The sequence below is a fragment of the Cucurbita pepo genome, chromosome LG09 (genome assembly GCF_002806865.2).
Source record: "Cucurbita pepo subsp. pepo cultivar mu-cu-16 chromosome LG09, ASM280686v2, whole genome shotgun sequence".
NCBI lineage: Eukaryota > Viridiplantae > Streptophyta > Magnoliopsida > Cucurbitales > Cucurbitaceae > Cucurbita > Cucurbita pepo.
Genome location: NC_036646.1, coordinates 7,094,705 through 7,110,716, shown reverse-complemented (window position 1 = coordinate 7,110,716; position 16,012 = coordinate 7,094,705). Strand labels below are relative to the sequence as shown.

General features: G+C 35.2%; 2 protein-coding genes and 1 non-coding gene across 3 annotated transcripts; 1 reads left to right on the top strand and 2 right to left on the bottom strand.

The window, feature by feature from the left end:
• Positions 1–428: 428 nt before the first annotated feature.
• On the bottom strand, positions 429–3,845 carry LOC111801805 (probable purine permease 10). The gene is made up of 3 exons (XM_023685969.1): positions 3,764–3,845; positions 2,386–3,003; positions 429–1,127 (listed from the first exon to the last, which is right to left on the bottom strand). Exons 1-3 carry the CDS (start codon positions 3,798–3,800, stop codon positions 592–594), a joined length of 1,191 nt encoding a protein of 396 aa, XP_023541737.1. The 5' UTR covers positions 3,801–3,845; the 3' UTR covers positions 429–591.
• Positions 3,846–6,170: 2,325 nt separating this feature from the next.
• On the top strand, positions 6,171–6,244 carry TRNAT-AGU. Its single transcript has one exon. It is a non-coding gene; the product is annotated as a tRNA-Thr (tRNA).
• A 1,659-nt stretch (positions 6,245–7,903) lies between these two features.
• Positions 7,904–14,583, bottom strand: LOC111801804 (protein REDUCED WALL ACETYLATION 3-like). Its single transcript, XM_023685968.1, has 17 exons — positions 14,297–14,583; positions 14,126–14,173; positions 12,856–12,947; positions 12,304–12,441; positions 12,151–12,207; positions 11,993–12,065; positions 11,469–11,627; positions 10,928–11,077; positions 10,548–10,803; positions 10,031–10,146; positions 9,841–9,927; positions 9,654–9,742; positions 9,507–9,569; positions 9,335–9,391; positions 8,758–8,854; positions 8,503–8,660; positions 7,904–8,283 (listed from the first exon to the last, which is right to left on the bottom strand). The coding sequence occupies exons 2-16, from the start codon at positions 14,156–14,158 to the stop codon at positions 8,505–8,507; spliced, it is 1,623 nt and encodes a 540-aa protein (XP_023541736.1). The 5' UTR covers positions 14,159–14,173; positions 14,297–14,583; the 3' UTR covers positions 7,904–8,283; positions 8,503–8,504.
• Positions 14,584–16,012: the final 1,429 nt, after the last annotated feature.

Genomic DNA, 16,012 nt, shown 5'->3' with positions numbered 1-16,012 from the left:
TATACTTCGAACTTTAATAATTTCCGTAAACTTTTTGTATAACTCCCACGGATGCAATAAGTCAAGCTCCAAGAGTAGTTTGATCGAATAACAGTCCAACTTTGTAAACATTACTTATAGTTAACGCAACACGAGAATTACGACAAAATTATTGTTGTCCATTATGACGATGGTTCCTAAACGTCTCTATAAGTATGACACATCAGTAGATATCCAAAACAGTCACTAACACCTATTATCGTCTCGATTATTGACTTGCATGGTTTAGCACCTTGGTTCTCCTCTCTCTATCTTACAAGCACAACGTAGTTTCTAATAACATAAAAAAGAGAAATTTTGTTTAAAACTAAACCGAACCGATGAGAACAAAATACAATTGGTTCGGTTTCAACTAAAATCGGACCGAACAAAACTGTACAAACCCTTACTTCATGACCTCGACAATCCAATTTTAATTTTAAATTCCAATAAATAGCACAATAGTAACGTAGATGGAAAAAAAGAGATATACACCAAAATGACTACTATCGAGTATGAACAGATATACACCAATCTCGACGTGACACCATACCATGTTCATCCATAGCTCTCTTAGGGCAAAGAAGAAGATCTCGAAACCTCGTTCGAGTCTCGATTTTCGACCTTCGAGGAGCTCTTCAAATCATCGAGATAATTTTGATAGCCATAAGAAACAAAACCCCAAACAGCCAAAATCATGGCCACAATTTTGATGCCATCCATATTGTCATGGAAGAAAATGACAGCAAAAACAGGAACAATGGGCAGACCCAAAGCACCAATGGCATTGGAAAAGAGAGAAGAGACGTCAAAAATGAGACCCACAGAGCCAACGGAGAACACTTGCCAGCTGATGGCTGTCCAAAAAAGTGTCATTTTGTATGAAACTTTGCCCAAATGGAACCCATCCATTTCCATTTTCAATGTTTTCCACTCCCCACTTGCAAAGAAGCCTATCAAAATGGCTGAACTTGAAACAATTGATTGGTAGATGATCATGTCCAATACTGCCTTGAAAGTCTCCTTTTTTATGACTTTCTTGAAGGCTAGTTGGGTTAGGGATAGCACTAGGCCATACCCGGCTGAGGCCGCTACCGTGCACACGAAACCTGTAACTCGAACATTAAATTTTTATCGAGATGTTAATGTTTCTATTGATATTTTCATGTTTCTATGAGTTTAACGTTGATATAAAAGGAAAAGTTATCGACCCATCATGAATGTGTATATATATTTGTAATAAGAAATTTTAATTTGTTCTAATTGTAATGATCCAAGCTCACTAGCTAGTAGATATTGTTCTCTTTGGACTTTCCGTTTCGGGCTTCTCTTCAAGGTTTTTAAAACGCATCTGCTAGGAGGAGGTTTCCACTATCATTATAAAGGATGTTTCGTTCTCCTCCCCAACTGATGTGGGATCTAACAATAAAACTCAAAGAGAACAATATCTGTTAGCGGTGAGTTTGGGTCGTTACAAATGGTATTAGAGCCAGACACCGGGCGATGTGCCAGGGAGGATGCTGTTCCCTGGAGAGGTAGACATGAGGCGGTGTGCTAGTAAGGAAGCTGGGTCCCGAAGGGTGTAGACTTGATGGGGTCCCACATCGATTGGAAAAAGAAACGAGTGCCAGCGAGAACGCTGAGCCCTAAAAGAGGTGGATTGTTAGATCCCACGTTGGTTGGGGAGAAGAACGAAACACCATTTATAAGGGGGTGGAAACCTCTGCCTAGTAGACACATTTTAAAAACTTTGAAACACCTATAAGCCTACTACTAGTAGATATTGTCCTCTTTGGGATTTCACTTTCGAGCTTCTCCTCAAGGTTTTTAAAACGCGTCTACTAGGGAGAGGTTTCCAGACCCATATAAAGGGTGTTTCGTTCTCCTCTCCAACCGATGTGGGATCTAAAAATAAAGCCCAAAGAGAACAATATCTGTTAGCGGTGGGCTTGGGCCGTTATAAATGGTATCAGAGCTAGACATCGGGCGATGTGCCAGCGAGGAGGCTGTTCCTTGAAGGGGGGTAGATACGAGGCGCTAGTAAGGACGCTAAGTCCCGAAGGGAGGTGGATTTGGTGGGGTTCCCACATCGATTGGAGAAAGAAACGAGTGCCAGTGAGGACGCTGGGCCCTGAAAGGGGTGGATTGTTAGATTGCACATCGGTTGGGGAGGAGAACGAAACATCCTTTATAAGAGTGTGGAAACCTCCCCATAGCAAACGCGTATTAAAAACCTTGAGAGGAAGTTCGAAAGGAAAAATCCAAAGAGGACAATATCTGCTAGTAGTGGGCTTGGACCATTACACTAATATTACACCGCCTAACTAGTAGGAACATCATAAAGTTCAAGACGTTTTCAGACCTTACCTGTAATAAACTTAGCTCGGGAAGTTGGGTGTTCGGGGCCGTCGGAGCTAGTGTCGGAGACCGGATCGGATTGAAAGATGAGGAGAGAGGAGGATATAGTAAGAAGAACAAGAGAATTGACAATGAAAGGAGTGAAGACAAGGGAGTTAATGAAATAAGAAAACAAGGCATTGAAGGCCAATTGTGAGGCACAAATGAGAGAAAAGGTTGAGACATGAAGGTACATGAGGCCCACAGAGTAAAGAAAGCAATTAATGGCAACAAGAAGGCCAAGAGAGACATAGACAAAGATAAGTTTTGTAGTTGTGGGTGGATTTGATTGGAGGGTGATATTTGAGGATGAAATTTTAGGTGATTTTATCATGTAGAGTGGGAGGAGAATGGGAAAGCCTATCAATGAAACAAGAGTTGCCAACCATTTGCTTTTGCCACCCTTATCAAAGTAAAGCCTCCCAAGCATAGTTCCAACTGATTGACCTGAGAGTAGCAAGAAAGTGTAAACAACAATTCTTAGCCATCTTTGGTAATTTGGTTTGGTTTGTAGGCTTCTTCTAGGTTGGTCAAGGTTCATCGAGCTTGTGTCGTTTGTCGGGTTCACGTTTATTGTTTTCTCGTCTTCTGTTCCAAGAACATAGGAGTAAAATATCAGACAAGAGTACCGTCAATTTGAGCACACAAGAGCAAAACATCAGATAAGAACACCGTCAATACGAGCACGTAGGAGCAAAACGTCAGACAAGAACACGGTCAATACGAGCACATAGGAGCAAAACATCAGACAAGAACACCGTCAATTTGAGCACATATGAGCAAAACATCATATAAGAACATCGTCAATACGAGCACTCAGGAGCAAAACATTAGACAAGAACACTGTCAATTTTGAGCACACAAGAGTAAAACATCAAACAAGAACACTGTCAATACGAGCACTCAGAAGCAAAACATCAGACAAGAACACGGTCAATACGAGCACATAGGAGCACAATATCAAACAAGAACACCGTCAATTTGAGCACACAGGAGCAAAACATCAAATAAGAACACCGTCAATTTGAGCACACAGGAGCAAAACATCAGACAAGAACACTGTCAGTACGAGCACACAAGAATAAAACATTAGACAAGAACACCGTCAATTTTGAGCACACAAGAGCAAAACATCAAACAAGAACGCCGTCAATACGAGCACATAGGAGCAAAACATCAAACAAGAACACCGTTAATTCGAACATAACTCATTACCGTATCAAATTGTCAATAATTTGATCCCTATAGTACGAAAACTAGGAATATTCAGCTGGAACTTACAAAAGTTTGCTGTTTTTTTAAGGTTTTGGGAAGCATTTATGTAGGGTTATAAGCAAAAAAGACTTACCCTCAAATGGCAGCTGCAATTCTCCATTGTTTCCCATGGTATGAATTTGAAGAAATTATTGAGAGTGAGAGAGAAAGATGAGAGATGGAAGGACTTAAATAGGGGAAGGGATTGGAAGAAAAGTTAAAGTACTTTGAGTGGTGATGATATTTCAGTAACAGTCCAATCAGAAAAAGTAGAATTAGAAAAGAAATTGGATGTTTGGTCGATATTGTGTATAAATCAAGAGTAACAGACAGTAGACAATTGTAATGGTGAAGGTGACAAGCCCTAAAAAACCAGCCACAGGACGGAGGCAAGCTAGTTAGGGACGAGACAACTATGCCAGACGTTATTTTCGATATTGAAAATCGAGACAATTTGAGCAACGGGTGAATCGAATCTCATAAAATTCTTTAAGAGAAATCACAAGCAAGGGAGAATTCAGAGTAATGATTTAAGCAAGAGTTGTCGTCGTTGGGTGTGCTCTTCAGACTCGAGAAAAGAAAGAAGAGAAAGAACTTGGAGTCGGGACCTGCATAACAGGTTATTTGTTTACGTAGCCATCCGCTCCTTCCCCTTGTCAAATCGATAAAACAATTTCATTGCCTTCATCTATTCTATCGGTCTCACTGCTTTGTTCCTCTCCTCTTCTCGTCGAGTAGTAAAGGCATTGTTTGGTTACTAATTGTCCTCTCGATTATTTACTCATCTATTTCTTCAATATGTTTGACCAACTTATGGGATGTCGTAGCACGTTTTAATATTGAGTATATTAGAATGTATGCAGATCTTAAGAGAAACAAGAATATCAATTACTAGGGTATTTTGGATATAAAAGACTCGTCGTAGGAAAAATTAGGTCGGGATTAATGATAAGTAGAAATCTTGTGCATTACTTGTATGTTTGTATGTTTCACCGACGAAGCAAGAGTTTATAGTAGTATATGATTAACCTAGAATTTCCTCGTTCGTTTTTTCTATTTAGATTCCAGAAAGGTTTAACGACTGTCCACTGTCTCCAACATAGCCTTGGTGAAATTGAATTCTCCTTGAAGATACAGAGTATCAACCACTAGACGGAGAATCAACATCGAGCTGAATATGATAATCTGATCTAGCTGAATATCGAGCTGATGCCGAAGCACCTAATTCCAAATAAAACCGACGTTCTGTGAGCATGAAAAACAAGATTGGACACTAATGTCATTGCATTGATGTTGTCACACACCATGTGGCAAGTGTGGACGATAATGGCACACGAAGCTTGTAGAGGAAAAATTTAACTCAAATTCATTCATAAGCAACATCAGACAAACCATGATGTTTAGATTTGATGTTGGATTGGACAACCTCGATTGTTTCATAGAACAACCTTAAAATATGCCAGAGGTATTGGACGATTGGGTTAAAAAATCTTTAGATATTCTATAGCAAAAATAAAAAAATCACTCTTGTTTTAGGTTATAGGGTAAACCTCTATCGATCTTTTTACAGGTGAAGAATCTAACCCATATAGATATTTTTAAATGGGTTCAATATAACGACCTATACTTAGGATTTAGATCAAAATTTGACATATGATGACCCCGACATTCCCCTGCATCCTCTGTGACATGACTGTGTTGTTTCCGTAGTGGTATAGGTAGAAACTTTCAATTTTTTAAAATCTTTTTTAGTCATTCTATTCTCAAGATCGCTCTCATTCGAATGTGATCTCGGTTCACTCATGTACCCCTTGTTCCCGAACCACATCTTACTGAGAGAGGTAACGTTCTGATACCATTTTAACGACCCATGTCTAAGATTTGGAATCCAGATTCGACACCTAATGGTCCCAACATTCTCCTGCATCCTCTCCGACATGGTCACGTTACTTGCTCCTTACTTCTAAGATTTGCAAGTAAAGCTACTTAGTGAGTATATTTTTGCTGCCTTTTCTTTTTAGGTAATATAAAAATTGCTATGGCACGAGGCGATTTCATACCAAAGTTTCGAGACCACGGGACAATAATGAATTTATGTCATGTGAAAGATTTTAGAAACGTTCGATCATGTTTGGATGTCCAAATTTATAATTAATTAACAATTTAAATATTCAATATTTTTATTATGAAATCTCGAACTTGATTTAAGTATTTTAGAATTTTTTATTTTATTAAAATCTTATAACCTTGGATTAGGTTAGGCTTTATTTGATTTGGGTTTATCTTGTAAAGATAAATTAGTATTTTACATATTTTTCTTGTTCGTATAAATATGTCTCTTTGGTTTGGATTTTATGATACAATTCTAGTATACATCGTAGCAGTCTTTTGTATTCTCTTCCCCTTTTTCTTACTAAAGGTTTCATGGTATCTGAGATATGTTTGCTTGGGTGTTTATTTGTTTGACGATTCTAAAATTGGTATGTTTTTCATTTCAAGTAGCTCTCATAGCTCAGTTGGTTAGAGCACCCGTTTAGTAAGCGGGAGGTCTTGAGTTCAACTCTCAATGAGAGCATGATAAATTGTATAAAAACACTTGAAAATTTGACATAAAGCTCAGAGAGCTGTTATCTTTTCAATTGGAAGCTCAAGGACGTTGCTTTCTTTTTTACTCACATTTTCTAAAATATTTTTCACAAACGTGACTCGAGGTTCGAGCATACGCAAACGTTGTCTATCCTTATGACTAACTTGTTCGATAGGTTAGAACAAGTATCACAACTTTTCAATTGGAGGATTGGAAGCTCAAGGACGTTGCTTTCTTTTTTACTCACATTTTCTAAAATATTTTTCACAAACGTGACTCGAGGTTCGAACATACGCAAACGTTGTCTATCCTTATGACTAACTTGTTCGATAGGTTAGAACAAGTATCACAAGTATCGTACCATCGCTATTCCATGGCAGTGCTAACAAGAACAAACAAGACTTGATAAAAGAATATATTCTAAGGGTATTACAACCGAATAATTGTTGCGTCCACATTTTGCTCTAAACCCAGTCAAATGAGAATTTTGTGGTTTGTTTGAACCTTATCTTCAACCTCCATCTTACTTTGACTCTAGAGCTTCGAAGTCAAGATATGAAGATTTTGACAACTTCCCACCTCTCAAATGTAAGCCACATATTTTGTGGATAAAATGACAGATTTGTATACAATAACTCTAGAGTGTGACCTAGACCACGAACAAAAAAGTGCTCTAGAGGATTTCTTTCGTAAAAACTTCCGTTTACTTAAATATGTAGATTCATTAGTGACTGTAGCTTTAGTTCAAAAAGTCAAAAAATCAGGTGTAGATTTGATTGATAGTGACAAAGGCACTAGCTGCAAGAATGACCGGAGAACAAAGCTCGAGAGACCTACTATTCCAACCCAATGAGGGCGACGTCTCACTACTGGTACGAATTGCGTTGATTCTACCCTCCACTACCAAACAAGGCAAGGTCTCATGGAGGCAAAGAAAAAGAGGAAATCTTACAAATTAGATCTCGAGATTGAACGAACATGTCCAAGTTGTAGAGAGCAAAGGAGAAAAAGAGGAAACAAAGTTAAATAAGTTAGGAAGCTGGCTTTCCACAGAAAATCGGTGTCAACATCCAATTGAAACTTATTGCTAAATGCCACGAATAATAAGGACCTTATATTTTCCTCCATAAATGGAAGTCCAAAGCTAGCAGATATTGTTCTCTTTCAGTTTTCCCTTTCGGGCTTCTTCTCAAGGTTTTTAAAACGCGTTGCTAGGAAAAGGTTTTCACATCCTTATAAAGAATGTTTCGTTCTCTTTCCCAATTGATGTGGGATCTCACAATCCACCCCCTCTAGGACCCAGTGTTCTCGCTAACACTCCTTCCCTTTTCTAATCAATGTGGGACCCCTCAATCCACCCCTTCAAGGCCTAGCCTCCACAATGGCACATCACCCAATATCTGGCTCTGATACCATTTCTAATAGCCAAAGCTTCCACCACTAGCAGATATTGTCGACTTTGAGCTTTACCTTTCGGTCTTCCCCACAAGATTTTTAAAACGTGTCTGCTGGGGAGAAGTTTCCACACTCTTATAGAGAATGCTTCATTCTCCTCCCCAACCGATTTGGGATCTCACACTTTTATTCTCCTTAGGAAAGACACGGGCAAGCCAAGCAAAAGTAGGGAAATAGTTATATTCCATCAAGAAAAATGAAGCGTACTACGAATTTATTATATGTATGACAAACATATCAATAATTTCTAGCATATGGAAATGAAAATCCAATTTGTAAATTGACATAACTTCAATTTTGAATACTATATTACATCAAAGAACAACACTTTGTCACCAAAATCAGCTACTTACTACTCTTTTATGGGGATCTGGAAACATACCAAAAGTTTCCTTTCAGCTTGCAAATCGCTACAGCCACGTCTTCGTAGCTTGAAAGCGTAAAAGGTTGATTGAAGGAAGCCTATAGAACGAGTTGGATATGCAACCTAAAAATTTCATCTCCTTTCACTTTTGCATATTTCCAACTGGAAATAAACAATGTAGAAATGGCTCTTGCATGCACAATAACATCTGCATCACCATTTCGAAATGGCAGATTCGTCAACTAATAAGTTTTAACAAGTCAAAAAAACATAAGAATCAATTTATAATTCCAAGAAACAGAACGAAATGCCATAACTCCACTACAATCATCAGAGGATAACTAGATTAACACAAATAATTTGAGGTTAGTGATAGCAATTCGTTTATGTATTTACGATGACAAAACAAGTTGGGAAAAGGGCTAACCGTCAAATGTAGAAACCATAGAAAATCAATGAGATGCTGTATAAACATAAAGCAATTGCACCACCGGCAAGTAAATTATGCAATAGACGACGATCATCTTTTGTGGGAATGAAGACTGCCTTGAGTGTATTTGTCAATTCAAATAACCGGAGAGAGAGCTGCAAAAGAGAATCAATTTACAAATAATCATGCAAGAAAATGAAATCTAAAAAATACTGAATCCTCCTTCCGAAAGGGTCATGTAAAATCTCTTACAAAGATATAGATTGCTGTGGTGAGCATGAAATTTAGCATAGGATATTCTGGAATGATTGAAAGAAGCCACTTAGGCTGTCCATTGGGTACATTTGATCTGCACAAACAGACAGAAAATAACAACTGCATGTCTTAATGGCAAAAAATGTAATTTAAATTCCATATAAATTTTTACACTACAGTGGCCGTATTTCGATCATAACTTGTGAACTGAAAAAGAAAAAAAAAAAAAGAAGATGATATTGGCAGAAGTATTTGAAAACACTGAGTTCAAGTGTCTGGACGATGAAGAAAGACACTTCATATCTCCTAGAAATCCTAAAAAAACATTGAATATATTTGAATTGTAATTACACATCTACGTTAAATATAAACAACGAAAGTCTTCTAAGAGTAGAGCATAATTAAGCAATTTTGAAGTTCATCAACAAATAAAATGACGGATACAAACCATATAAAACATTTTGTGGCCTAAAAGGTAAGGAACTACGGTTATTTAGTAAAGATACACTCTGAGTTCACAATCAAATGACATTAGAATGAACTAAATAGCGAGTTGCACCAAAAAGTTCCTCACCTCAGCCATATATGGAACTGTGAAATGTAAGTTTCAAGGGTAATCTTGCCAAGCCACCTGATGAGATATAAAATAGTCAGAAAACACAACAGAATATACTGCAAGAAGTTCAAAACTATATTGCAAGAAGTTCAAAACTTTAATATCTCATACGTTGAAAAGAAATACATACGCAAATAGTGTTAGAGAGTAGTTTCGAATCTCTTGGGTAAAATTCCGTAGGCAAATGTAAACACTAGAGTCAAAAGAAAACAAGGTCAGTGATAAAATACTAAAGAACAAATAAAAATAAAGCAACGAAAACCTCTACAATACATACGTTATGGGAATCCACGATGTGTAAGGATGATACTTGTTATATGTAATTTTGTCCAGCTTATAAATCCACTCATACCACATATAACCAACCTAGAAACAACAGAAGGCATTGAGAAACGCAATGACTAAAATAAGATTATTGTTCCCGCGCTAAAAGAAATCGATAGTCACAAGTTCATCCAACTTACGAACAAGGCAACTGTAACTATGCATGTTTTAATTGAGATTCTCTTCTTGGTTTCAGCTTCCTCTAACTTCTCCATCCATTTTTCAACCTGGGATGAAAATGATTGTTTCTAAGGATAGCGAACAAATATAAAATGGAAATAAATTAAAACAACAATAAAAATCATAACTAATTCAGTCACATCAGTTTACATTGGGATGAAAGTAGGCATAGATCATTCCGATAATCCAAATATATCTGTCGAGTCCAGATCTGAAATGCCATTCATGCAATTTAGGGAGTTGAGGTTTTGCAGGATCAGTATAACCTGTTAGATATCCAAAAAATAAGGGAAAAAGACAAGGAAAAATTGTCATTATGTAATATATGGATTAGTACAAATCAAAATGCAGAAAACCAATTAGTTTAAAAGGTTGCAATTGTCTTCAAAGAAACCCAATTATCTAAAAGTTTACCATATTATGAAAAATATGGTATCATTAAAGTCTTAGTCATCAAGTATAGTCCACATATAACCGAGCTAAACGGTTAGGTTGGAAAACAACTTCCAAAAACAAAGAATAGCTTGATTTATGAAATCAAAATAATTGAGCCACGTTCCCAGTCCAAAACATAAGAACGAAATACTAAAGAGACAAAAAAACAACTATTTGTCCTGTTTTCTTCTCTGCTTTCTTTCTTCGAGCAGGGGCCTAAATCTGTTCTTACCTAAAAGGAATGTCAAAGGACTCCAAAATGCGTCAAAAACACCAGGAACTTCCCAAATGAGAATTACAACAAGAAAGCAAGCAAGAATCTTCACTGCAATCACTGAGCTTTTCTCATTATGCTTGTGAAAAATACCAAGAGCCCCATAAACCATTAGAGTGAAAAGCGTATGCATTGGGCAGATGTAGTACAGCATATAATCATTGCTGAGAACGATACAGCAAAAGATAACGAAGAAATTTAGCCGCCACATCATCTGCATATAATAATAGATATTAACAAAAGTTACTTGCTCCCAATCTTTTTTGGGCCGACACAGGGGGTAGGGTATTGATAAAGCTTTGAAGGTAGAAAGAGTTTTAAGCTTAAATCAAGGTAACCTGAGCAAAACGAGCCACACTAAAATCCTTTCTGATGTAATAATAGGAAAAATTCCCAAATCCAGTCATCCAAACGTATGCAGCAATAAACATGCGTATTGCATTGTATATCTCTGCAGCAGCAAAATAATGGTACATTAAGAAAAGAACCTGTTGAAACACAAAAAAGAAATATGTTAATGGAAGTACAATAAAACATTTTAAAATGAAGTGTGGCGTACACAAATTCACTCAAATGAACTAACAATTGAATGACATCTAAGGATGGACATGGAAACAATTTACAACACAAAATTGACAGTCAAAAGCCAAAACATAATTGGAAAAACACAAGTGGTGGACGAATGAAAATGTACAACTAGTTAATATCGATAAAGAGCAGTCTAGTACACAGATTTTATTACGAATCAAAGTAGGCTAAGAATAAAACACAATGTACACTCCATGCACCATAAAATCAGAAATTAAGATAGCAATCTAAGACTTTATTTCCAAAGGGTATATTATTCCATCTATAAATTTACTTTAGAAAACAACTTGCCTGCATCCATCCTTTCCACTCCTCTGTCTGATGCCTATTAAGGTAAAGAATAGATCTCCCAGAGAATGCTGACTTGTCGCTGTGTTTTTTTAAAGATGTTGCTGCTGAAACAATGATGAGAAGAATGTAGAGAAAGAGAAAGAGGTCACGGCTGTAATTCTGTCAAAGAAAAGAACAATTTTAAACAGTATAAAAAACATTTCTTTTAACACAGGTAAAAAAAAAAGGAAGCAAATTGTTTAGTATCTACAAGTACGAAAATTTTAAGGGAATCAGTTAGAAACATAAAAGATGACACAAAATTGAGAATGAGATTCTATGGAATTCCGGCCTCAATTACTTGCTCACCTAACTATCAACAATAATATACGGCAATAGGCATGTATCTTAGGTAATAGAGAAGAAGTAAAGTATAAAAAACAAAAGCATTGCGGCAGGAAGAGTTCTATAACAGATTGAGATTTTTTTTTTAAGAGGAAACAGGCTGAGATGAAATTATTGTTTCAAGAATTGCTCCAAATTACCTTTTTCGAATCTGCCAGGATAGATGTACGGTCACATACAAAGAAATACAACAGAATTGCTCCAAATTCAGACCTAAACAAGTTTGTAACGATGAGTTGAAGAGTTTACTTCAATACAATTGCTTAATCTAGTTAGGACTAATCAAGTCAAGACTCACATTGCTCTCAAGGTAGCTCGATTTTCTAGCAAGAAGGTATCATCCAGTGTAAAAAACCTAGAGACCAGAAAGGTTCAGACAGTAGAAAGGACATTAAAGAAACGAAGTATTTCAAAATAAAAGATATAACATACTATAGATCATGGAAATTACCTTATCAAATTTGTTGTGATGGATGGATTATGAATCTTTGCAGATGCTGTTCTAGCCAAACCTCCTTCCAATAGAACAGCTTGATCATCTTCTTTTATTGTCTCACCTCCCAAGTCAACCAGACTGATGTCTGAATGACTGCAATCCAGGAAATTTCAATCAGGAACAGGAATCTTAAGCAAAAAAAGCTGAATATATACCTTTAAAAATGAAGATAGAAAGTAAGAGAAACAAAAGTACTTGTGTGTGTTTGACTGCAACAACTAAAAAGACAGACGAAAACAGACAAGTCAAACACAAACTGAATAAATAAAATCAACCTATTCCTTAATCCTACTTGTAAAATGCCTATTCTCTTACAAGTCTTTAACATTTTAAACATAGAGATCAGGGGAAATTTGCATAAATTGCCAACCAAAGATACATGATGAAAGCTATCACATTCCCACAGTCACTCCATTTTCAAGTAGAATCATTCTAACTACGTATAAGGACAATAGATGGCACTAAAGTTTAAATCTAAAACAATAAAAATTGCAGAGAGTTTCTCACGCTTTAGAAGGAGCTGAAGATTTCCTATATTCAAGGAATTCTGCGTATATCCATGAAACAAAGATGGGAGATATTCCAAGAAGGAACGATATCTGAGACATGAAAATATCCTTGTCAGTTATTTCAGGCTTAAAATGCGATAAAAGTAAGATCCTTGAGGCAACAAATATGAACAGATAGGAGAGAGGAAAGTAAACACAACACCAGACAGACATTTTTTCATGTAAAATTAGAAACAGGCAAATCAATATTAAATAATATCAAAACTTAAGAAAACTTTGAAAGTAATTCCAGTCTGTCCCAGTATCATTCTCAAACTCAAGCCACAGAATACAGTGGATAATCTACCTGTGAAAATTATAACCCACGAACATCAACACACAATCTAACAATCCGACAAATCCAAGACACTTTCAAAAAATGTAGAATGAATTGAATGCAAAAACAAGAACCTCCGGGAGGAAAAATGCTCAGAAAGATTCAAGGATAACTTGCATAAAGGAAAAAACAAATGTATCCTAGGCAGTCATGTCCTAATTCTGTATGCAAGTTCCCATTCACATCAAGACAAGTTTCCATGAACAAGAAGTGTTAATTCCCAGTTGACAGTACACTAATTCTGTATTCATGGCATTCACATCAAGACAAGTTTCCATGAACAAGAAGTGTTAATTCCCAGTTTACAGTACACTAATTCTGTATTCATGGGATGCTCCGAGAACTAAATCTTGAAAATCAGGTGAATAAGGAGCAAAAAGGAGAAAATAATTTAAAAATCCAAAGGAAAAGGCAACTGTCGGTGAGAATTATTAATCGCCAACTAAACCAAAACACGTAGCCGACAGTGCAGGTAAATGCGAAATTCAAATCCAAACAATCAAATAAACTTCAAGTTATCAGTGAACTTCACTATGAAAGAATGTCATACACAACACAACACAACACAACAACCAAAAACCGACCTCAACCAAGGAATTACGCAACTATCAAATACATCCACATCGACAAAAGAATCAAAAGGCAAAGGCAACTGTCGGTGAGAATTATTCATCGCTAACTAAACCAAAACACGTAGCCGACAGTGCAGGTAAATGCGAAATGCAAAATTCAAATCCAAACAATTAAATAAACTTCAAGTATCAGTGAACTTCACTATGCAAGAATGTCATACACAACACAACAATCAAAAACCATCCGGAACCAAGGAATTACACAACTCTCAAATACATCCACATCGAAGCAAGAAAAACGAATCAAACCAACGCAATACCTGTCCAGGAGTAATAACAGAGGCCTCCATCATAAGTCCAGACTAAAACTGCAAAATGCAAACAAAACACAACAAAAAACATAAGCAAATCACTTCAACATTCCACCAACACCGAAAAACACATATAAAAAACAGAATCTAAACAACAAAAGCGCAGATCCAGAGAGATACAAGTTCCCGGAGACGAAATGAAGAATCGCGGTGTGAAACGTCAGTCTGTAAACATCAGATAGAATGCCAGAGAGAGAGATCACGTGGATCTAACGCAGATTAGATAGAGAGAAGATGAGATCAAAGCAGAAGGATTTAGCTGAAAATTGAAGACGAAGAAGAAGAAGATCTCTTAATTGTTGTGTATCATCCACTTGCTCTTCTGAACGGTTCTTGCTGTTGGAACGATGGTTTTCGTTGTGGTTGCCGCTCTCTTTTCACTCCCAATGCCGTCGATTAGATTTCATTTCATTTTGCGGATAATTATTTTTAAATCAATTTTATATTTCAAAAATATTAAATTCTCTTTAATCGAATTAAATAACTAAATAACAATTTTAAATTTAATGTAATTTATTTTACTTTTCGAATATATATGTATTATTTTAATTTTAGCATTTTTTTTTCTTTTTTTTTTAACCTTAATTAAAAAAATATATATACTTTTCATTTTGAAAATAATTATAAATTTTAGACTAAAATAATAAAAAAAAAATACTCTTAAACTTTCAAATTTTTCAATAATACGCGAAATAAAATAAAATAAAAAAATAAAATTGGGAGATGATCTATGAAGTATAGATAGACACTTTTCGTTTGTATATTGATAATTAGAACTTTTTTAAAAAAAAAATTATAAACTTTGAGGGTATTAATGGTATTTTTAAAATTTCAAGGCTAATTTCTAAGAATAATATGAATCATAAGGGTATTTTTGAATTTTTTTTTTAATTTAAGGATATTTTTAAAACGATTCCCTTTCAAAATTAAAAATATGAATATTTTTTAAAATTTAAAGATATAAAAATTTTAAAGTGCAGAGGTATTTTTACTAATTTACCCTCCATTGGTTTATTTAGAGTTTCTTAATTTAATTGTTTATTTTACCATTTATTAAAATTATTTATTTTTATTATTTTTGTGAACAAAATATTTTTAGGGTCCACGACAAATTTTATTTTCAATTATGAAAATGAAATATAAACCTTTCTAAATAATAATAAAAATTAAATAAATATATAAAGCCCATTTAAATTTCAAATCTATATTGATATTATTTTATAGAGTTATATTTAAATAAAAATATTTTTATTTTTAAAAAATATAATTTCTAATTTAAGCTAAATTTATGTTGCCACTTTTTGTCTTTTATTATATTTAAAATTTGAGGGTTTTTAGCCTAAATTTGGAATTTGGACATTCTATTTATATTTGTATTTTTTATTATGATAAATTTTTGTTTTTACAAGATCAACGGATAATTTAATTAATATTATTAATACCACATTTATTATTCTTTCTCTTAATCATAGTTTTGGGGTTGGTGAAAAGAATAATTAGAATTTAAGTAATCTTAATGGATAATTACGTACTTAATTATGATGCATTTTTAATATCCAATAATTTAATTTGAAAATTATTTAATTTTAATGTTAAAAGTACTTTAAAATAGAAATTGAAACAAATAGATTTAGTTTTTTTTTTTTTTTAATTACAAACATTACAAATGTAGTAAAATATTATTCATTGAAAAATTAAAAGATGAACGTTACGTGCATCTCGACCCAAGATTCGTACTTGAGATTTGTAGGCGACCAACTACGCCGACGACTAACGACTCTAAAAAAAACAGGTGACCTGAGATCCGCGCCTTGACCTGTAACTTTACACGCGATG

Coding starts and splice junctions, on each gene's coding strand:
- LOC111801805 (XM_023685969.1), bottom strand. CDS start 3,800: ATGGGAAACAATGGAGAATTGCAGCTGCCATTTGAGG. Junction 3,004..3,763: donor ATTGCAGCTGCCATTTGAGG/GTAAGTCTTTTT, acceptor TTCTTGGAACAG/AAGACGAGAAAACAATAAAC. Junction 1,128..2,385: donor CCGAGCTAAGTTTATTACAG/GTAAGGTCTGAA, acceptor TTCGAGTTACAG/GTTTCGTGTGCACGGTAGCG.
- LOC111801804 (XM_023685968.1), bottom strand. CDS start 14,158: ATGATGGAGGCCTCTGTTATTACTCCTGGACAG. Junction 11,078..11,468: donor AGTGGAAAGGATGGATGCAG/GCAAGTTGTTTT, acceptor GTGTTTCAACAG/GTTCTTTTCTTAATGTACCA. Junction 9,392..9,506: donor TACTCTCTAACACTATTTGC/GTATGTATTTCT, acceptor ATATCTCATCAG/GTGGCTTGGCAAGATTACCC.